The following is a 24,379-nucleotide window of genomic DNA, read 5'->3' as shown; positions in this document are numbered from 1 at the left end:
CATTTAATCCTAACTGGATTATAATCTGCCCATATATTCAATTCTATTTCTATTTCTTATGTTAGTTCTTAACTCAAGTGACATCCATGCCATATCTATTATTGACCAAGATTGGTGTCTGTTTGAATAATATGCACACTGGTTTTTCTTAGGGTTTCTTTCTCTCCATACATCTTGAATGCACATTTCTTCCATCATTTTTTTAAAAAAGTCTTTGGTAGAATTTTCCTTTCTTTTTTGCTTAGTTTTACTACTTCTATAGTCAAGTTTTACACCTACAGTATAATTGGATTAAAGTCTCCTATTACACAAATGTTTTCATGGTTCATTTCTGCAATTTTCTGTTAAAGCTTCCCATTAAATACTTGTTTATTGTTTGGTGCACATATTGCTTTCAGGAGCACTTGTTTATAATTTAATGTTACTTCCACCATCAATATTCTCCTGTCTTCTGCACAAATTTATTTAGCATTTATTGTTTTTTAATATATAACCCCTCCCCCAGTTTTCTTTTGTTGTGCTAATGAGGAATATAATTTCCCAATTCTGGGGTAATTCTAAGAATTTGCTTTGTTGTCTTTTGATATGCACTTCTTGCAAACAAATTATATCTAATTTAATTTATTTTGCAATTTCATAAAAGTTCTCCTTTTCATAGGAGAATTTAGTCCACTTATATTAATCAACAATACATTTGTTTCTTCTCCCACTTTTCACTTATAAATGGGATTTACTGATTTAGTTGCTCTTGTTTCTCTCTGCTCTTTAGTTCCTAGCTTGTCTTTTTTGTTCAGGGGAGGGGGAAGCAGCTGACATTGCAGCAAAATGACATGCTTTCATGGGGCTCCATGTTAAGCCATCAAATTCTGCCTGCCAGGTGGTCCAAAAAGAGGGGAAGTTCCATTGCTCAAAAGGAGCCAGTAAATTCCTTGTTCGATCTGGAAAAACCCCTCAAACTGGTGGAGGGAAAAAATGGCCATTACACTGGCTGGACTGAGTCTGGGACAGCTTCGATGAAAGAGCAAGGAAGGAGATAAATAGATAATAGCGTGCTTGATCTGGGTGAGATATTTTCAACTTTCCAATTTCTGTTGAGGAATTTGCCCTAGAAATTAACTCTTATTCTGAAATGAGACTCTAAATGAGAGGAGGTGGTTTTTAAAAATCACTCCTCAAGAATGGTGGCAACTAAGCTGCTGACAGATCTGAAGGAATGAGAAGAGAGCATTTTCAAGAAATGGATTTTTGAACGACTGAGATCCTGGGCTGATTGTGAACATTTTGTCTGATTTTTAGAGTGTATTTAAGATATTTTTTTAATAGTGGAAAACTTTGAAAAGTGAATCATAGCCATTCTGAAAACAGGGAAAAGTTTTTGAAGTGAATCTGTGTGACAGTGAAGAAATAGAGTAAGAGCACCATCTACTGGTGGAATCTGATGCCAGGAGTAAGAAGTCCTTGAACTGCCTTGGGAGAAATGAATTGTTTGGGTTTGCCTGGAGCTGAACTGCTAAACCTGACTTGTTGTTTACTTGTGGAATGAACACCTGCAAACTGTTTACTTTGGACACTTGGAAGATAACAGAAAATTTGTGACTGAAACTCTGAATTGGTGTGGATTATAAATACGTTGGACAGTGCAAACCTTGGATTTATTTTGAAGCCAAGTAGATGATCTTTTGCATGGCTGGAGATAGTGATTTATAACTATTGGGTTTTTGCTGGGCCTTGTGGATTATAAATAATTATTGCTAGAAGAATAAGTGGATTAATAAGAATATTGAAGAAAGTCAAGAAACCCACTGAATTAATTCAGATTGTGTAGAATTTACAGTTAAAGAACACTGAAGTTGATGGTTGGTGTTTTTTTAAAAAAAATGGGAGGAGATTTGGGAGGATTTAGAATTCAGAATTATTGTTGGGCATTTGTTTTAAAGTTTCTGAGATATTAATACAATACAATAGCAGAGTTGGAAGGGACCTTTGAGGTCTTTTAGTCCAACCCCCTGCCTAGGCAGGTGGAGTTTGATGAAGTGTTTAGAATTCACACAAGTTATGCAAGAAAGAAGAAACTCCCAAGGGAGGTGCATGTGAGATTCATTAAAAAACAATGAGAGCAGAGAGTTGGAACCATTGAAATATAAAGGGAGATTGTGATTTTAAAACAGGTGCCCATAAGAGTAAGAGACCTACAGAAGCAATACCAATTCCTGGCAGGACAGTTGATTAAACATCAAATAAATTTCAGATGGCTAATACCTGAAGGAATTTTGATTACATGGAATGATAAAAGACACAGACAGGATTCTCTAGATAAAACTTATGAATTCTATGACTACCATTTTAACCCAGATGAGGAAAAGAAAGAAGAGAGGAAATAGAGAATAGAAGACAACAGGAATTAATGGCAGGAGACACAAGTAAACAATAAGAAGAAAATGAAACTGAACTAAAGCCAGAAATATTATTGTTAGGTATAATACCAGAAAATTATAACAAACAGAATATATATTTAATATTACATGTATTGACAGCTGCAAGAATTGTATTTGCACAATATTGGAAGAACGAGGATACTTCTACAGATGAGAATATAATCAAAAAGATATTAGATTGTGGGAGATGGATAGATTGACATTAAAAATACAGGATAAGGAAGAATCAGAATATTTTTAACATGGGATTTATTTTATCAGTGGTTAGATAATAGAGGTAGGAATTAGAAGATAAAAGATTATTACTATGTATAAGTAAATGATGAAAGGTTACTATTATATATAAGTAAATAATGCATTATTATCATTATTACTATGATCTTTATAAACATTATTATATACTTTATTCATTAAACATGAAACTCAGCCAACTGAACATTCAAAAATGCATTACAAATACCAGTGACTGGTTCTAATGGTTGATACGGTTTGCTGCCAGCATCCTAGGTATCAACCAAGTACCTTCTTAAAATATAAGATGTTCCGAGTAGCGCAGTTTTTTGTAGTTCCACTGGTGTTATTGCAGGAAGATGCAATTTGTTGTCGTATCTTGTAAAATTCTTGGACATGGTGCCAAGTGCCCTGATGACAATGGGTATCACTGTTACATGCTTCATCCATAGCCGTGTAGTTTCGATGGCCAGGTCATGATATTTCATTATTTTTTCTAGTTCTTTTTCTTCGACTCCAGGAACAACGATATCAATAAACTGTATACTTCGGCCCTCTACAACCATGGTTACTGGCGTGTTGTGCAACCTTCTCATTTTTGATAACTTTTTCCACTTTATGTTCCCATGACTTTCTGGATACAGGTAAATAATATTTTTTACATAATGACCAGCGGATTAATTTAGCAACTTGGTCGTGCCTAGCTTTGTAATCAGTTTGTGTGATTTTGCTGCATTCACATATTAAATGTGAAAGAGTTTTGACTTTGTTATTGCAAAGTCGGCAATTTGGGTTGTCAGTGGATTTTTGTATCTTCGCTTTCATGGCATTAGTTTGCAGTGCTTGTTCTTGAGCAGCCAGTATCAAACCTTCCATTTCTTTCTTGATAGTTCCCATCTTAAGCCATGTCCATGTCAAGTTGTCATCACATTTTCCTTCAGTGTTTTTCAGGTGCTGTCCATGCAAAGCTTTGGTTTTTCCATCTATTTAATCTGTCATCCAACTGTTTTTCCTTATATTCTGCCTTTTTTTCTGTTGTTTTTTATGCTGTTCTCCGTTTTTACAGCCTGCAGCAATTTTTCTGTACTTTGGTTCACATAATCATTCAAACTTCGTTTTTCTTCTTCTACAGTTTGATGGATTTGCAATAGCCCCCTGCTCCCTATTTTTCTTGGCAGGTACAACCTGTTGATGTCACTTCGTGGATGTAAAGCGTGGTACAAATTCAAAAGTTTGTGTGTTTTCCGGTTCAAGTTTTCCAGTTCAACCAGAGTCCAGTTGATGATTCCAGCTGAGTAGCATATCACTGGAACTGCCCATGTATTAATGGCTCTAATTATGTTTCCAGCATTCAGTTTTGATTTTAATATTTTGCGGACCCTCCTGATGTATTCCTTTTGCGTTGACTCTTTGACTTTTCTACTTTTCTATTCAAGATGTTATCTGCTTCCAATATGCCTAGGTACTTGTAACCATCATCCTTCGCTAATGCTTTCACTATATTTCATTTCCCAGTTCTATTCCTTCTGTTTTTTCCATTTTTCCTCGCATCATGGATAATATAGCACATTTTTCAAGCCCAAAGTTCATTTTGATGTCACTGCTGAACAGTTGAACGGTGTTGAGTATTGATTTAAGTTCAGTGGGCTTTTTGCATACATTTCATCCATGTATAGTAGATGATTTATCTTGCCATGTTGCCTTGAGATTTGGTATTCCAGTTTTGTGTTTTGTAGGATTATTGTCAGTGGAATTAATGCAATGTTGAACAGTAGTGGCAGTGGCGTAGCGTGGGGGGTGCAGGGGGGGCCGGCCACACCGGGCGCAACATCTGGGGGGGGCCCGGAGGAAAGGAGAGAGGGGAAGCGAGAGGAAGAAAGAAAGGAGGGGAGAGCGAGGCGGGGAGGGGAGGAGGGGGAGAGAGAGGAGGTTGGGGTTGGGGAAGGGAGAGAGAAAGAGTGAAACTGGATTCAGGGAATGTGACCCCTCCAGAATCCCCTCCCCGCCTTTTCTCTCCCGGCGATAGTCGGGCGCTTGCAGCTGGCGAAGAGAAGTGGCTGGTGCAGCCGAGAAGGGCTGTTACTGCTTTCGCGTTCTCACGCTCTCCCAGTTGAAGAGTCTCAGGCGCGCTGTCGGGCTAGACTCTGTCAGGAGTTGCTCGCTGAGAGTCTCTCTCTCTCTCTCTCTCTCTCTCTCCCCCGGTTTTCCCAGCCGCGCTCTCCCTTTTTCTTTCCTTCTCTTTCTGTCTATCTCTCCTTCCAGCACACACTTACGCGCAAAAAAACTCGGGCTCCCGCGACTCGGGTTGTAAACGAAGGTGGCTCGCCCTAGCTTTCTCTTGCGGACACACTTTCTGTGCCCAAACACTCCAGCGGGGAAGGGAGGGCAGTGAGGTATGTATTTATTTATGTATTTAACGTGTGTGTGTGTGCTTGTGTGTGTGTGTGTGTGAGAGAGAGAGAAAGAGAGAAAGAGAGAGAGAGAGAGAGAGAGAGAGAGAGAGAGAGAGAGAGAGAGAGAGAGTGAGTGAGTACAATATACGTGTGCAGGCCTTCCAGAGAACCGGAGAGCTGAACCAATCGAGGCGAAGAACTTGAGGCGCGGGTTGGAAGGTTAAGCCAAAAAAGACAGCGAAAGTGTGCCTGATGGGTACAATTGAATCCCGCCCCTGGTTGTGCTAAGATGGGACCACCCAGGAATAAATAAAAACAGCCAATTTCGAACCATTCTCCACTTCTGACTGCCCCACCTTAAGGAACAGAAGACGGCAGAAATGCGTTGGGCCAAAATAGTTGATCATGTACTTTCTGTGATGGAGTAGCATGGTAGGAAGGAGGCACCAGATTTTCAATGTTGTTCCATTTCCTTTTCTCCATATGAATAGGAGCTAGGCTAGATGAGCCTTGTCCTTTCCTCAGTATTGTGTAAAAAGCAGGGAAACAAACAGAAGAATAGAGTTATTCTTCAAAGCTGTTTCCTCTTATTTCCTACACACTTCCTCTGGAGCCTGACTTTCCAGCAAGCATCTTACAAAGAGAGGTGTGTCAACAGGTAGAAAATTTGCACATGCCCGTATGACTGAAGGCTGCTCCTCCTTTGGTATTCCATTCTGAGAGGAATAAAGGGCAGTGGAATAGGAATTGCTTCTTTTGATCTTCCCTGCACACCAAAATACCAGCATTTTCAATTGATGATTATAAAGAACAATTGCTACATTTCAGATTGTTTATATGCATTTTCACTTTGGTATCTAGTTAGTTCCTTGCTTTCTGGTTGGGCAATACTCAATATGAGCTGGTTAAATCACACTTAGTGCTACAATAGCATTTTACCAAAGCTCAAAAAACCAAACAACTACTAACAGCAAAAAAAAAAAAAGAGTAGGTTTTTTTTTTGCCGTCACTGCTGCTATCTAGTGGTTTTATGGTTTTTTGAAGCCCAGATATATTATCACTGATTCATCCAGTATTGGATGCTTATTGAAAACCTCTCAGATGGCTGATCATGCTAAAAGATGCCTTATGGATTTCAGGTTAGAAAAAGTCTGTATTACTTTTTGTTATTCATTCAATGAGATCCCTACCATGTTTCTTGCTCATATTTTTCCTCTCTTTCCTCTTCCTCTAGGACTTTACAATAAAAAGTACACTTGCTCAATTCAATCCCTGATGGCAGAATCTCCAAAGCTAGTGTGTTTTGTATGATACCCCTAACTTTCTTATATAACTTTACTCATTCTTCTACCATTTAGAAAAATTGATCAAGTTTGGACCCTTTTGCTGTTCACAGAAAGAAGATGACATGGCAGAAATGATTGTTTGTGCTGTTTGGGAGGAAAGTTTCACAGGCCCAAATAAAGCCAGGATGAAATATAAAAAGACAGTATTGTCTTGTGTACGTGTTCTCTCTGGGCAGTTTGTTTCTAATTCATTTTTTTCTCCTTTACACTATATAAAAAGAATGCAAGTAAGTTAAAAAATACTTCTTTTTCTGGATAATTCATCACTCCCTATTCTTAAAAAAATTGTCTTCCAGAAAGAAAGGATGGGTAAGCAACTGCAGACAGGCTGTTCTTTGCTATCTCAACTCTTAATTTCACAAGTGAGCTATAGCTACCCTGTAGGTAAGGTGACCAACCGTCCTCCTTTAGGGAGGACAGTCCTTCTTTTGTAAGTTCTGTCCTCCCTCAAAAAGTGTCCTCCTACATGTCCTCCTTTTTGATATTTGAAGGCTAATCTGTTGCGCGTTATGTGACATATTTTATTAAACAGTTTTTAATGGTGTTTTTTTTTACTTCATCGCAAGTATATTGAACAGATATTGAATCTTGTGTTGAATTTTTATCTAAAGAAATGCTAGACATTAAAATAGATGACAATTGTCTCTTTGAAGAAATTAGAAGACTGAATGTATATTTAAATTCTGAAAAATTAATACAATGGGAAAATCAACATGTTGAAATTGATAAAAGATGGGTGGATATTTTCAGCCATTTAAAAAATGAACATATTCCATGTGAACATTTATTTATACTTGTTCAATTTACGTTGTGCTGCCCTGGAACTAATGCAGCAGTTGAAAGAGTTTTTTTTTTCAATTGCCAATGATTTTTCGACAAGTGAGAAATCGAGATTGAATGTTGATACTCTAGCTGCAGCACTTGCTGTAAAATTCAATATGAAGGATATTTCTTGTTCAGATATTTCCAATATATTGTTAAAAGATGATACATTGACAAAAAATATTAATTAAATGGAAAAGTACTCATTTAAATAATAATTAACAGGCATGTAAGCATAATTACAATATAAAATGTTGCAAATGTTTTTATTATGCATATATCATATTTTAGTGTATTATTGTTGCAATGAATAAAATATTTCTTTTATTTACAATATATTTTTTCCAATTTATTTGTCCTCCTTTTCATTGTAAAAAGGTTGGTCACCTTAGCATTTTGGACAATAGAACGTGTTTTGTCCTCCTTTTCATTGTAAAAAAGTTGGTCACCTTACTGTAGGGATAAGCATTACAGAACATGGGTCATAGAACAGTTCAGGCAGCATGGCTGTAAATAAACATGGATTCTAATACTACAGAAATACTTTATTTGACGTTAGTTGTTACTATTTTTGTACTATTACTACTTTTTTGTATATCAATATTGATTAATCCTGCAAAAGGAGTAATTAGAAGTAACTTAAAAGGGAAAAGTGTCTAGAAACATTAATCTGTATTTTCCAGCGGTGACACTGAAAAATATTAACTACATACAATGGTAATAAATATATCAGGTTTTATACTTATTTGAAGCATTTTATTACCCATGCTTGAAAAAGTGAATCCCACAATGGTACATAAAAATAAATAAAGCATAATTTGTCAGATGTGCATAACCTATATCCATCTATAGGTCCCAAGGCATTAAAAACCAATTTAAGAAAGATGTCTGCTTGATAAAAACTTACGTTGGGCCCCAAGATTAGTCTCAATATGCAAAGATGGCCATGCTATTCCTTTTTTTTCATCCTGTTATGGTCATGCAATTTTCTTTGTCTATGTCACCTTCTCAGTATTATATATTCTTTGGTTATTATTTGAAAGTAAATTCTAATTTACATATTGGCTACCAATTAAACACTTAAAAATCCTGTTCACTCATAACTATATTTAAAATATAGGATTATATTTAAATATGCCACAATTTAGATATGGACAGAGACATGTTAGTTCATTCCACAATGTTGGCTTTTAGAAGCCAGTTATCCTTCTAGCAGCGGTCAGCTTTAGATTTGCTTCGCTGGGTGTATAAGTGGAAGCTGCAAGAAAGTTTAACTAACTTTGTTGTCACATTAAGAATCTTTCTTACTATCACTGTTTCTACAGCAAGTTGTGAAAGAAGTTTCTCAAAACTTAAACTAATTAAAACATATCAGAGATCTACAATGAGCCAAGAAAGACTGAGTAATCTAGCAATACTGTCCATTGAGAGAGACTTTAATGTAGATTTCAATTCCGTTGTTGAAAAATTTGCGCTAATTAAAAGCAGGCGAATTTAAATTAATCTGTATATACAGATTGATATCTTGCACTTCTATTAAAGAATTACAATTAGAGGTACAGGATTGAGGAAGTTGGCTCCACTAGCCCAGTCTTGGATCATCTCCAGGGTATGGTTCCATTTTGATGTTTAGTTTTTGTTCTTGATATTTTTTGTCGTTTACGATGGTTGTGAGGTGACATATAATAGCATGGCCCATGCTAGGTTACTACATTTGTAGATTTGTATTCATAGACCTGCTGAAAATGTGGAGAATGTGTAATGCATGTTCGCACTCAATAAAGTGTTTGAAAATAAACTTGTATTTAGATGCATTTTACTTTAATTACATCAGTATTTTCATAACAAACAATACATGTGCTTAGGGGGTAAGGGTTTCTTTAACTAATCTAGTGGAAGAGACTCGAGTCCTAAAATCCACGGGTTAGGGGGCGCAAATTACTTGCCTTGCCCCGGGTGCTGACCAGTGACGTGCAGTCAGGTGAGGCAGGTGAGGCACAGCCTCACCACTCTCATCATGAAAAAAAAAGTAAAAGGAAAAAGCTGAGCTAGTTGCTGCCTCACTGTGGATGACTCTGCTTAACCTCACTGGTGCTCTCCCTCCCCAAGTATAGTGACTTCCTCCCCAGGCCCCCATTCATTTCTCTCTCACTCACACACAGCTGGATAAAACTATATAAAAATCTAGCCCAGCTTCACTGATTACAAGTTTGAAAAGGCAACGTGGCTCCACCTGCAATCAAACTACACTTGGGGAGGGAGAGCACAAGCGAGCACTGAGGAGACCACAGGAGGAGGCAGGAAGCCAGGCAAAGAGCCATGCTGTAGTACACACACTTCCCCCCAGCCTCTTTCTTTTGGAAGGCTCGGCTCGGCTCCCCTCTGGCTTCTCTGCCCCTCCTCTCACCCCAGCCTGCCAGCAGGAGGTGGTGGGTGGGCTTTATTGTGTTCCAGGCATTTCCCACCCAGACAGCAGGCTGCATTTGCAATGGTGGAGATGTTTGGGAAAGGCAGCAGGGGAATGGGGGGGGGGCATGGCAGAGGAGCTGCTTTCAAGCCACTGGAAAAGATATCCAATCCAACTTTTGTGTGTGGGGGGGTTTGTTTGAGAGTGAGTGAGAGAGGGAAGGGGTAGGAGAGATAGTCCAATCCAACTTGTGTGTGTATGTGTATGTGTGTGTGTGTGTGTTTGAGAGAGGGGGAGGAAGGGAGAGAGGGGGGAAGGAGGGGAAGGAGAAGAAAAAGAAAAAAGGAGCAAAGGAGAAAAACAAATGCTGTCGCTTTAAATTGGAACTGAGCATGCCTGGCTGTGGAATTCTGGGAGTTGAAGTCCACAAGTCTAAAAATATTTGAAACCCAGCACTGTGTCAGTGCCTCACCAGTCATAAACCTCACCGCACGTCACTGGTGCTGACAACCAACGCTACGCCACTGAGTAGTGGTGAAAGTGAATCCCCTTGGAAGATTCCTCATCTGATGTTGATTTCATCAATGTTCTCCCCATTTGTTGTTAGAACTGTTTTCCATTTTTGCATATTTGCTTTCAAAAATGTACAGATATTTTTGCTGATTCCAAATTTTTCCAGACAGGTGTTAATCCAGCTGTGAGGTAATGAGTCAAATGCCTTCTTGTAATCAATCCACACCATATTTAAATTTGTTTTTCTTCATTTTGCATTTTAGTACCATTTTGTCTATGAGCAGCTGATCTTCTGTTCCTCTTGATTTTTTTATAATTTCCTTTTTGTTCTACTAGATACAAACTGTTTTCCATCAGATGATTGAATACTGAATTTGCCAGTATCCTTGTAAAAAGTTTGAACGTTGTTGGCAGACAAGTAATTGGGTGCTAGTTGCTTGGTTCTGTGCCTTTTTCTAGATCTTTCATTATCAAGTATGTTCGGCTAGCTGTTAACCATTCTTCGCTTGTTGCATTTTGAAGCATTTGATCAAATTGAATGGCTATGCGATGATGGAGACTTGTCAGGTGTTTTAGCCAGTATCGATGCAGTTCATCCAGGCCAGGTGCACTCCAGTTCTTGACCTTCTTTGCTTGTTTTGCCACCATGTCAGTTTTTATTACAATATTTTCCATCTTGTTTTGTGTTATTTGTTGTTGAATATCTTTGATCCAGAAGGCAGTGTTGTTGTGTTCCACTGGGTTTTCCCACAGTTCTTTCCAAAATTTCAAAGTTTTTTCTTTACATGGGTGAATATTACTTTGGATTCGATTTTCATCAAGGGACCAGTAGAAGACATGTTGGTTTCTTCTGAACTGGACATTTTCACGATATTGCTTTATTCGTCCTTCGTATCTTTCAATTTTCCTGGCTGTTGCTGTTGCATGTTGTTTTAGTTCTTTCATAATTTCCGTTATTGTTTTTTCCTCCAGTTTGTATTTTTTGTTTCAACTATTTTTCAGCTTTTTGTTCTTTAGTTTTCCTTCTTTTAAGAACTTCAGATTACTGACTTTCTGTTCCGGCTGCTGATCGCGACGGGCAGGTTCTGCTCGCCCCACGCTCTTCTGGTGGGCTTCCCATTATTTGGGGGGCACAGGACGCCCTGGAGGGGCTCCTGCCAAAGGGGCGGTGTAGCGGGGGATCCCCTGAGTCAGCGGCAGCCAGGGGGGCTTGCCGCATCGCCCTAGGCACCGGGAGGCATGATGGGGAGGCGCTGTGGCATCTTCGTGAGGAGGCAGCTGGAAGAATGCACGATCTGAAGGACACAGTTGCTGTGTGGTGAGGTGGAAACTTCCCCCCGTTCCCTTGCTTGCTCGAAAAAGGAAAAAAAATTGCCAGCTGCTTTTAGAGTCACTTTCAACGCGGCTTGGAGAAGTGTGACTGGAGGGAGGGGGATTTTCCCCCCCTCGGACAGGTGGCTATAAACAGTTTTGCTCTCTGCTCTAGAGGAGGAGGAAGGGGGAGAGCCAAGTAATGAATTCACGCTCATAACAAAGGCGATTTTTGGATTGTAATCTTATAAATGAGGTGATGATCTGAAAACTTTGGAACCAAGAGCTTGAGACCCACCAGATGAAAACGGAATTTGAAAGAATGTCCTTTTTCCTTAGGTTTCAAAGCGTGGTTGAGGTGGATGATGAAGATTTAAGGGACATCATGACAAACCTTTTGGCTGAATATATTCAAAAAGAAAAACAACAGATGGGGTGGGACTTGGATCTGGTTTATAGAGTAAATTCAGCATATGCTAGAACACATAATGTCCCAAGGGAGGTACACATTAAATTTCTTAGAAAGACCACAAGAGATGAGATTCTGAGTGCACAAAGAGGGCAAGTTTTGAAATACCAAGATAGAGAAATAACCATTTTGAAACAGATCCCTAAGAAAGTGAGAGAGAGAAAAGAAAAAACTATTCGCAATTAGCGAAGAAGCTTTACCAGAAGGGGGTGTGGTTCAGATGGTTGATGCCTGAAGGCATGTTAATTTTCTGGGAGGATGCAAGAGTTAGAATTAACACAACCACAGAGGCTCAGGCCTTTATGGAAAAAAATAAAGCACTCCTAGATAAATCAGATCATTCTACATCAGATTTACAGGACAAGGGAGGGGCTGGAGCTCTGCTGGCGGGGGGAGAAGGGGCAATACCAAGAAAACTCAGATCACAAAAATGAGTAAGAAAATCTGCTTGATATAAATTGATTGAAACTTTTATTTGAACTTACATGCTGACGAAATATTACTATTTAGTACCAAACTGATCTATGTATAAATAGAAATTATGAGCACGGGGGCGGGGACACCTCCTACATATTGTGACTGCCAAAATTTGTAACCTATTCCACCACCCCTTTCCTTTTTATTTTTTTAAAAACCAATAAAATTTTGTTTTTAAAAAAAAGAACGTGATTGCTGATATCCCCTCGTAGTTTTTTTATTTTATTTTCAAGTCGAATTTACACTTTGGTGTTCCAGTGGGTTTCTTTTTTGGCATTTTATAACCTAGTTCTGCAGTCATATATTGGTTGGTTTCATATAGTGTGCTGGATGGGATGGAAGTTAAAATATTGTTCACGGCAGTTAAAAGATCTTTCTCTCATTTGCTATGCCCTTCGCGAATGATAGGTAGTCTTCTTCTTTCTACATTTTCTTTGATGTGGTTTTCAATTTTTTCTTTCAGCATTTTTGCTAGATCACTTATCTTTACACTTTCAAGTTGTTGCGCAGAATGGTCTTTGTTCTGACCCCCCCACTAACACACACACACTCCGAACCACAGATAAGGTACTGGATTTATTTACAGGCAGACAGGTCCTTGGCAGCAATCCAACACAAATAAGCCTTCATAACAACTCGGCACTGACAAGTGCCACAAGACTGTTCTCCCACATTAGTTCATGTGTTGACTTCTGCAAAAGGGTGTGTGCACAAGCAGTCCTTTTATAGTCTGGAGAGGAGTCTAATTATCAGCAGCTGAGAGCAATTACCTCCTGTAACTGCGCAATTGCTCCTGACATCTGTTAGCGTGCTGGTAACGAGCATCTAACAACTCACTGCTGATGTCTGACTCACTGTCCCTTGTCTCCTCCCCACTGCTCCAAGGCATGACATCAGGAGCACCCTCCCTTTGGCTTTCACCACTGCTCCATGCCTCAGGCGCCTCTTGGTGGCCAACCAGCCTCTCTGATCCCTGCTCGGAGTCAGAACCCTGTCCAGGGTCCTCCACATCCTCCAGAGCCGACTCATAGGGACCCTCGCTGTTGGAGTCTGGTGGCAGCTCCAACGGCTCCTGCTGGGTCACAACACTATCCTTCACTGCAGGGCTCTTCCCCGGGGTCTGACGCTCAGGATGTGGCCTCGAGGGAAATTGCGCATGATAGGCTCGCACTAGAGCAGGGGCATGCACAGCCGTCGCATCAGTCCAGGTCCCCCCATCCGACCGCTCATCTGTCCAGTCGACCAAATACTGGAACCGTCCCTTGAGCCATTGGAGCCACGGATCCTCGAGTCACTTTGTGCGGTGGCTGCCTGTCCACCTCTCACGATGACGGCTGGGGGTAAGAGGGACGTCGGAGAGGACAAGCTGACCATTCAGGGATCAGGAGCAAGCGATGGAACACCGGGTGCACTCGCATCAAGCATGGGAGGATCAGGCGATAGGCCACCGGGTTGATAATGGCCTCCACGGGGAATGGCCCAAGATACCGGTGGTCCAACTTCTTCATTGGCCGGTGGGACGGAAGATGCCACGTGGACAGCCACGCACAATCTCCCACAGCCAACTCCGGCACCGCACGTCAAGACTTATCCGCTACCCATTTGTAGTCCTCCTTTGCCTGATTCAGATAGTGGCGCACCACTTGGTGGACCGCCTGGAGCTCAGAGAGGAAGTCCTGCGCTGCGGGGACTGGAGAGTCCAGTGCGGTGAGAGGGAAAAAGCGAGGGTGGTACCCGATGTTTGCCTTGAAGGGCGTCGTCCGTGTGGAGGTGTGCTGCGAGTTGTTAAACACAAACTCTGCCACGGCCAGGTACTCCGCCCAATTGTTCTGCTGCTTGTTCACGAAGCAGCACAGATATTGTTCCAGAATCCCAATCGCCTTCTCCGTCCCCCCATCGGTTTCGGGATGGTGCGCCGAGGATAAACAAACCTGGACATCTAGAGCGGCCATCAGCCCTTTCCAGAACTGGGCCGTGAATTGTGTCCCACGATCTGATATGACCCGGTCAGGTAGGCCGTGCAGGCGGAACACGTGCTGGATGCACATGCAGGCGGTGGCGCGGGCTGTCAGCAATCTCCGACAGGGGATGAAATGCGGCATCTTGGTGAGCATGTCCACCACCACAAGGGCCGTGGTAAAACATGAAGACGGGGGCAGTTCCGTCAAGAAGTCCATGGACACAGCACCCCAGTCTGTCCAGGGTCGGCAATGGCTGCAACAAGCCTGGAGGAGCTCCCATTGCTGACTTGGCCTGTCGACACTGCACACACGAAGTGACGTACATCTGCACATCATGTCGCAAGCGGGGCCATCAGAAAGTACGGGAGACCAGGTGCAATGTCTTGAAAAGGCCAAAATGTCCTGCTGCTGGAGTGTCATGACACTGGGAGAGAACCAGTCCATGGAGGGACCCTGCAGGCACATAGAGCCAGTCCCGATACCTCAAAAGGTCATCGTCAAAGGTCCATGAGAATGTCGGCCCTACCTCTGCCCGCCGTTGTTCCACCCACTTGTCGTTCTGCTGCGCATCCCGTATCAGAGACCATATGTCCACGGGTTCCTGAACTGCAGCGAAGGACTTGACGGGTAGAACAGTCCGAGGTGGAAGTGACTCTGCAGGGTCAGAGTACTCCGGTTTCCTAGACAGGGCATCCGCCTTTGATTCAGCGCACTGGGGATGTACGTCACTTTAAAATTGAACCGGGCAAAGAACAGAGACCACCGGATCTGGCGTTGGTTCAGCTTATGCGCCGTGGTCAAAAACTCTAAATTCTGATGGTCCGTCCGGACCTCGACCTGATGCCTGGCCCTCTCCAGGTGATGCCTCCAGGCCTCGAACGCCACCTTGATAGCCAACAACTCCTTCTCCCAGATGGTGTAATTGTGCTCGGAAGGAATGAGTTTCCTAGTGTAGTAAGCGCAAGGGAAAAGGGTACCATCAGGGGCGTGAGCCTGCAGTAACACCACCCCCACCACGATGTCAGGCGCGTCCACCTCCACTACAAATGGACAATGGGGATCAGGGTGCTTCAGGATCGGCTCCCTCGTAAAAGTGCGCTTCAGGGCCACGCACGCCTGTTGCTCCGTGGGCCCCCAGCAAAACGGCACTTTCTTTTGCAGGAGCCGAGTGAGGGGCGCGGTCAAGAAAGCAAAGCTGGGGATGAAGGTCTGGTAATAGTTGGCAAACACGAGGAGTCTCTGAACATCCTTCATACGTTGAGGAGGTTGCCAACTACGTAAAGCCTCCACCTTGCCTGGCTCCATCGCAATTCCTTCAGGGGAGATACGGTGCCCCAGGAACTCGATGGTAGTCTGCCAGAACTGACACTTCTCCAGCTTGGCAAATAAACGATGCTCTTGGAGTTGCTGCAAGACCAGACGCAAGTGATGTTGATGATCCCTCCGGGACGTCGAGTAGATCAAGATGTCATCCAGGTAAATGACGACAAACTGATCCAAATGGTCCCGGAAGATGTCATTCATAAAGTGTTGGAAGACTGCCGGGGCATTGGTCAACCTGAACGGCAGGACCGTGTACTCGAAATGTCCGTACCGGGTGCCAAAGGCCGTCTTCCATTCGTCCCCCACCCTGACTCGGACCAGGTTGTAAGCCCCACGTAAGTCCAGTTTTGTGAACATCGTTGCCTCCCGGAGCCGCTCCAACAACTCAGGAATCAGGGGCAGCGGGTAACGGTTATGTACCATGAGGGCATTCAGGTGCCGGTAATTGCAACAGAGTCTCAGATCCCCAGTCTTCTTTTTTATGAACAAAACTGGGGCAGACAAGGGCGAGGACGAAGGCCAGATAAACCCCCGGGCGAGGTTCTTGTCAAGAAAGTTCTGCAATGCGGCCAACTCCGGCTCAGACATGGAGTACAGATGACCTGTCAGGAGTTTCGCATCAGGTACCAGGTCAATTGGACAGTCATAAGGCCGGTGCGGCGGCAGTTGATCCGCCTCCTGTTCACTGAAGACATCCACGAACTCCGCTAAATCCGGCGGCATGGTCACCTTGGGCGAGCTGGGTACCTGGGCCACACAGACCTGCCGGGTGTGGTTAACGTATTGTAGGGACAGGAACGTGATCAGGTTCTGCGACCAGTAGATCTGAGGGTCGTGCGCCCGCAGCCAAGCCAAGCCCAAAACCACGGGGAAATGCAGGCCTGAAGCCATGTAAAATTGGATGGCCTCCTCGTGCTCCCCGAGGATCAGGCGCAACGGCTGCGTGGTGGCCTTGATAGGCCCAGACAGAAGCACCCGGCCGTCAATGGTCTCGACACGCATCAGTGGGTCCACCAGACACAGATGGACATTGCACTTTGTAGCAAACGCCGCATCCATAAAGTTCGTGGTAGCCCCAGAATCGACCAAGGCATGGGCCGGAATTCCCTGTGGACTACCCAACAAGAGGATGTGCGCTGCTAAGATCATGTGCTGTGGAGGCCCGTCCACCTCTGTTTCGGCCTGCGCCCAACCTAAAGTCTCCTTCAGATCGGGTGCCGCCCGTTTCTCTACACTTGTTCTGGAATTAAGGGAGAGGCCGCAGGCCGCACAGCCCCCCTACCCTTCTTGGGGCAAACAAAAGCCAGGTGTCCAGAATCCCCACAGTAGAAACACAAACCCCCTGCACGCCATCTGTCCATCTCCGTGCGTGACACTCGGGGTCTGGTGGCACCCAATTCCATGGGCTCCTCCCGTGCAACTGTAGTCTCCTGAGAGACCGGCACCCTAGTAGTCTCCTGGGATGCATGGCGAGGCCTCCGGCTCTGCAGCCAGGCGTCTATCCGGAGGCACAAATGAACCAATGCGTCAAACGTCGGAGGCCTGTCCACCCTCACCAGCTCGTCCTGTAGGTCATCTGACAGCCCGTCCTGAAAAGTGTCCATGAGGGCTGGCTCATTCCAAGCAGAGTCCTGACTAAGCAGCCGGAATTCGCTGACATAATCCTGCAAAGAGCCACGGCCCTGCTGCAGCAACTTGAGTAGTCTAGTGGCTGTTTCCCCTTTAATGGGATCCTCAAACATCAGCCTGAGATGGTTACAAAAACCCTGGAAATCATCCAGCAAAGGGCTAGGCTGAGATAGCAATGGAGTAGCCCAACGAGCTGCTGTGCCTGAGAGCAAGCTGATAATAAATCCCAGCTTCGTCCGGTCAGTGGGAAAGTCCTCCGCTCTCAAGCTGATAAACAGCTGGCATTGTCCCAAGAACGCTGCAAACATATTTTGGTTGCTGTCAAACCTGTCTGGAGTAGCCACTGGACATTTCCTTCTTGGCTGGGGGGAGGGTTAGCAAGCCCCTGGGCTATTTGTCCAGTTAACAAAGCCAATTGTTGTGTCAAGAGGGCATTATCAGCATGTAGCTGCTCCATTTCAGATTAATGGAGCTTCGTTTGGGGCAGAAGTCAATCTGTTCTGACCCCCCCCCCCAAACACACACACACTCCGAGCCACAGATAAGGTACCGATTTATAGACAGACAGGTCCTTGGGAGCAATCCAACACAAATAAGCCTTCATAACAACTCGGCACTGATAGCACTGGCAGCAATCCAGCCTGCCACGCTCACAAGACTGTTCTCCCACATTAGTTCATGCGTTGACTTCTGCAAAAGGGAGTGTGCACAAGCAGTCCTTTTATAGTCTGGAGAGGAGTCTAATTATCAGCAGCTGAGAGCAATTACCTCCTGTAACTGCGCAATTGCTCCTGACGCCTGTTAGCGTGCCGGTAAGGAGCATCTAACAACTCACTGCTGATGTCTGACTCACTGTCCCTTGTCTCCTCCCCACTGCTCCAAGGCATGACATCAGGAGCACCCTCCCTTTGGCTTTCACCACTGCTCCATGCCTCAGGCGCCTCCTGGTGGCCAACCAGCCTCTCTGATCCCTGCTCGGAGTCAGAACCCTGTCCAGGATCCTCCACATCCTCCAGAGCCGACTCATAGGGACCCTCGCTGTCGGAGTCTGGTGGCAGCTCCAACGGCTCCTGCTGGGCCACAACAGGTCTTCATCCTGTATGTTCGTTTCTTCCACTGGCTAGTCAATTTGTTCAGGTGTTGGACCAATTTCTTCAGCTTCTTCATCATCACTTGTTTTCTTTTTAGCCAATATTTCTAGATGTTGCATTTCAGCTTGTGTGAAAACTTTATTATGGATGATGAAGTGCCTTTGATCCATTAATCTTTGTTCAGTTATGTCACTTTCCGGGTATTGTTCCTTCCACAATTGCATCATTGTTTTTTGAAATCCCTTGGCTGTTGGTTCTGCCTTATAGTAATATTTGAGGATTTGTCAATCTTCTTCTCTTTCTTCCTCCCCTCTTCCTTCTTTTCATTATTATTTTGTACAAGCAAATTGACTCAGACAATACACTGTTTATTAAGTACTTATGCTGATTAAAGAAAATATATATAAATATTTTTAAAAGAAAATATCTGTTTCAAATATACAATTTAAGCAGTTAAAACTGACAGCTCCATATAAGAATTTGTTTCATCCTTAGGCAAGATACACAAAGGTTTTGGCACCATATTCAATGTCATCCCCCGCTCCCCAACTCCCCTCCCATTTGGCTAACTTTTTCTCCTTTTGGAAATAGGCAAAAATTACTGAAAATGAATGAGACTTTCCATCTTCTTTTAAATTCAACCTCAGATTTCAGCTGGAGTTGCAGGAAGTTGGATTTTCTAGGTTACAAAATTGGCATAAAGATAATTAGAATAGTGGTCTCCAATGTGTACAGATTGCAGAGGTATGCAAGATGATTTACTCGGAAGCAGAAAGGAAATATTAGAACATATTACTGATATTGGTTTATCTTATCCTTTCTTTTTATTCTTTATTTTGAATTTGATTATCTATATTGTACATAATATATTAATATAACAACACATGCAAACAATATGCGCACACATGGAGCATGTGGATGCATACAACATGCACACACGCACACACATAGGGCATGTGGATAAACCCACTTACTGATAATCCCAAAACAATTTGATGAGTGCATTTTGTCAATTATGACAAGAAACTACACATAAGGCATATAAAAAAATTAGTGTTAGTTGTTCAAAGTAAAACAAAAGTTGATGGCCTGTCAGGAAGCTCTGGAATAGGGTCCAAGATGAGCCATGTAAGGCTGAAAAAAAAACCCTTTTCTATTTTCCTTATTTAGAACATAAACTTTAGTAGATCTCACAATAACATACTTTCAGAAGTCATTTCACTCAGAGCTTACTGTTTGGATTCATGAAATCTACTTCAAGATGCAAGTTTGAACATGTTAAAATATTAGAAACAGTTTTTTCATGCTTTTCCCAGAATTGCTCTCAGATATATAAGAACATATATAAATATATAAGAACTAAAGAGCCGGATCATTAGGCAAGGACACCCTTGAGACTCCCTGCAACTCAACCAATAAAATCAGTGGGAAAGCCAACAGGAAGTCATGAATCCTAGGAAACTCAAGAGCAGACTGGCAGGTAGGTAAACGGCTGCTGTATTGGGCTGAGGGGAAATGACTGGCCCAAAATCACCCAACTCACTCTTGATGAAGATCTTATGACTTTGAAAATCCCAGTAGCCATATTTGATAAGCAAGAATCACTAATTATGGTAGTTAAACCTACCAACAAGGCAGAATGCTTCACCATATTTAAAGAGGACAGTTTAAGCAGAGAAAGCTTCTTTAATTCTCTGAAACTGACAAAAGATAGTCCTTTTGTAGATTATAATCCACAATTTCAGTGATGTTTCCTAACATTGTATTTTTTAGAAAACAGATATCATTACTTCAAATGTCTGACATAATAGCTAAGCTTTGAAAAAGGTTTTGAAGGAGATATGAACTGTAAGATAATATAAGTAATATAATTCAATTTGGCAAAAGAATAACAGAAACAGAAAATAGGCATATATAGTAAAGATGGAAAAATCACTACTTATTAATACAATTTGGAATATTACCAATCAGCAACACCTGACCTGTTATTTACACTCACACAACCATTTTCCCCCCCCCCCCCAAATCTTCCTGTTAGGTCATGACAGATTAACATTAGTACTGGCAAGAATAAAGAGCCACTGTAAGTCCAAGACATGTGCATGCACAAAGATGGTGGCAGCTTTCTGTCCCCACCCGCTGCTACACTCCCAGGGGTCACCTGCTTAACTAGGCGGTTCGCAGGGGCTGAGAAGCAAACCAGGCAGCGCACCACTTGCACGCCATGAGATTGCTGCAGGAGGCCGATCGGAGGGGAGGAAGCTTCAATGGTGGTTTCTGGAGAACTATGGTGAGGGCCGGTTGAGGCATCCTGTCCGGAGGTTGCTGGGGCCATGTCTTCCTCTTGTAGCACGGTGGAGGGTTGCAGCACCTTCATGCTCCACCTGGCTTTCTGAAGAGCAGGCCGAGTGGCTCCATTGGGGCAGTTGGCACCCAACGGGTCCTGGTCAAGGGTGCATGGAGATCCCAGCTTGCAAGCAAGGGCGCCTTTAGGCTTGTGCCTGTCTCAGCACAGCTGCAAACTGGGCAGGGATGACCCCCTCCCAAGGGCCGACCTTGAGTGCTGCCACCGCCATTGCCACTGCCACTGGATCCCCACTGGATCCCCGCCAGCCTCCAACCATGCACCGCAGTGCACTTTAGCTACTGGATAGAGCCAAGCAACTTTTGTGAGGCAGACGCACATGTCCCAATGCCCAGTGCCATACACCTGCAGCAGCAGTGGCCGCTGCTCCCTGCCGCCTTCGGAGGCAAGCGCTCCTCTTGATGTGATGGCCATGCTTGCCCGCTCCGGGCCCAAAGCCTCTTGACCCTCCCACACCCAGCCAAGCGCAGCTCACCTGTGCTGGAAGGCACCTGGTGGTCCCGGCAGACTCCCTGGCAATAGGCACGCAGTTGCGAGAGTTCCACCAGCCCGGGCACAGCTGGAGCCACATGGGCTGCTCTGGGAGCCTCAAAGTCTCAGCTCAAAGCCTGGGCTGGAGAAGTGCCTGCAACCACCTACCCGTTGCCAGGGAGGCCTCCCGGCACAGGTAAGCTGCGCTTGGGGGGGGGGTCTTGCGAGGCTTCGGGCCAGGAGTGTGCAAGCATGGCTGCCCCATCAAGAGGAGCAGTTGCCTCCGTTGCCTCCAAAGATGGTGGAGAGTGGCAGGCACTGCTACTTTACACTGCTACTTCGGATGCGAGTGTAAGGTGCTGAATCCGTTGCCTCCAAAAGATGAATGGCCATTATCTTCCTCCCTGGGTTCCATTTCCTGGGCATACAGAACGAGAGCCCAGGGCTAAGCCCATCAGCCACAGCCACCACTTCCAAGAGCAGCTACTTGGCTCGACCCCAGCACAGTCCAGGGGACAGCAAAGAGCCCCGGTCTGGCGCCCCCCACTTGTCAAAAATTTTCACCACCATTTTGGTGAGCGTAGCTTGGTGATGGGGGGTGTCATGTGACTAAGTGTGTGTGAGTGACATCAAGTTGGCCATGCCCACTTAGTCACATGCTCCCCACTTAGCCACACCCACTGAACAGGTAGTAAAAAAAATTGAAACCCACCCCTGGTGCAGAGTATGTCATGGCCTAGCAGGGTTACATCAGGTAAATATCTGCTTTAATTCTGTGTTGCTTTATTCTTTTAACTATTTTTTACTTATTTTATAAGCAGCCCAGAGTCACCTTGTAAGGAAGGTAGCATAAAGATTTAATAAATAAATAATAAATGATAAGTATGCACTGATATGATGAATCTTCAGAGACAGTCAAATTTATTGTGCAGTGAAAATTTATTGAGTAGGGGAAAAAAACCTTGCCATAATGGGGAGAAAGGAAATAGTAGTCTAAAGGCAGGATGCAAGATAGGCATGTAGGCAAAAATTATTTGGGTCTTCAGAGTGGGAAAAGAAAGAATACAAGCTGTAAAAACAGCTGCAAGAGGAAATGGCTAGCCAGGGAAAATTAACTAAATGAGATAATAGGAAAGATAATTGAATTGGAAAACAGGAAAGGCAAAACTGAAAAACAAGAAAAATATATTGTTCTAAGAATCCATAAAAAAAGCCCAGAACTTAAAACAAGCAATTTTCCAGGGACCTGATAACTTTGAAAGTTGGAACAGAGAATGAAGACATTATGTTTTTGGTTGATTCTGGAGCCACAGATCCATGTTGAACTTCATACTTAAAAGGGTTGAAAATTGGACAATGAAAAATTAGGGCACAAGGAATAGGTGGGCATACAGTGGAAGCCAAAATTTTGAACACATTATACTTAAATCCCAAGAAAAAGATATGGTATGGTGTGATTTTGTATTAGTAGAAGGGAACTGCATGCCTGGCCATCTGCCCCATCCCAGTCATGTTGGCCACAGGCAAGCAAAGACAGTGGGATGGGGCATGCGGGCAGGAGGGTGGCTGTCCAGCACTTCCAATGGGCTGGATCAGGGGTGAAATGCTACCGGTTCTGAGTGGTTCACTAGAACCGGTAGAAAAAAGTGCTAAGGTTCACCTGAACCAGTAGTAGAAAAAAGCTTTAAAAAGTGGGGGGGGGGGTTCATGACAACTATGCCACACAATCGTCAGAACCACATTTTTTCACTTATTAAAGCATTTTTTACTACCGGTTCCGGCGAATAGGTAGTTAAAATGCTTTAAAAAGTGGGGGAGAGGGAAGGTTTGGACAATTGTGAGGCACAGCTGATTGTCATAGAACCTTTTTTCCCACTTTTAAAAGCATTTTTTACTACCTATTCACCGGAACCGGTAGTAAAAAGTGCTTTAAAAAGTGGAAAAAATGATTTCAACGATCGGCAGCCCCTGCATGCTCACCATCTCCTGTGAGCATGCTGGGGGGCATCTGGCTGGGGTTGGCTGTGGCAGCAGCAGCTACTCCCTCACAGTTTCTGAAGTGGCCCTAAGGGCCAAATCTGGGCCTTATATTTGACATGTCTGGTTGAAGGCTTCGTTCCTGCCCTCAAACAATAAGGCAGCTGGATGTGAGTGAGCAGCAAACCGGACCACAGATGGCATTGGTTTGTGTGCTTGGCCTTAGACTTGACCCTGCCAACTTGGGCCCTCCCTTGGGTGGGCACACAGGAAGTGGCAAGCATGCAAGTGCTCACATCCTGGGTGAAAGGGAAGCGCTCAGAACAAAGTCAGGAGCACATAACAATAAATAAAAAGCCGTGCATCTGTAGATTTCAGACTGAGTAAGTCTTTCTACAATAGGCACTTGAAAGTCCCTCAGAAAAAAAAACAGAAAAGGTTCAGAGATTAAGCTTTGTGATACAATGCAGCAATGGGCAAATAGAATTTAGTTTCATGTAGAAAGCAAAAGCACTGTACTAAATAAACAAAAACATGTTATTTGCTATGCACTATTCCATCATTTGCACCATTAAAATAGAAGAAATGCTAGTATTTACCTCATACAGCTGACCCATAGTAGCACTGGTAGGAGGAATAGTATTGTTGACAAAGAAGAACAAGGCATCTTCTGGCCTCAAGTGGATTCGCTTTCGAATCAAGAAATAGAATTGACCAACTAGAAAAGATAGAAGAGGTAAGAAATAGTAAAGAAAAAATGCACCAGATATACAGTAGATAACTCCCAACTCCATTTGGTTGATGCAAAAAGGCATTTTTACTAAGAGATGCTGATTGCAGTAAAGTCAAGTGGAATTTTAAAATTCCCATGCATCAATACAGAACTAAACCTCTGGTTTCCCCTAACCCTCCTCCCGTGGTCCATTGGTGTGTAGTCAATCCAGCACCATCAAGATGTTTGAGAAAGCACTGAAGTGTTTGGGTTGGTGAAATCCCACTCTCAGGGCAAACGACCTTGAAGCACACCAGCACAAACTGGATTCCAGAACTTCCTCAACTGCTAATCCCCCCCTCCTAATTTCTTACAATAAAAATATACAGCTTTAGTGCCCAGTTGTTTCTCTCCCACTTCCCCAGAATGCCAGCAAGGAGCCAAGC

General features: G+C 43.5%; 1 protein-coding gene across 1 annotated transcript in view; it reads right to left on the bottom strand.

Annotated features, from left to right (window-relative positions):
* Nucleotides 1–24,379, bottom strand: part of GABARAPL1 (GABA type A receptor associated protein like 1) — a 102,591-nt gene that overhangs the window by 18,496 nt on the left and 59,716 nt on the right. The window contains exon 3 of the mRNA XM_081948589.1: nt 23,821–23,939. Within this exon, the coding sequence (XP_081804715.1) occupies nt 23,821–23,939 (119 nt within the window). The remainder of the gene's footprint in view (nt 1–23,820; nt 23,940–24,379) is intronic.

This window comes from Natrix helvetica (genome assembly GCF_964273705.1).
Source record: "Natrix helvetica genome assembly, chromosome: 1".
NCBI classification, from domain to species: domain Eukaryota; kingdom Metazoa; phylum Chordata; class Lepidosauria; order Squamata; family Natricidae; genus Natrix; species Natrix helvetica.
The sequence above is the reverse complement of the archived record's forward strand: the minus strand, read 5'-3'. Positions and strand labels throughout refer to the sequence as shown.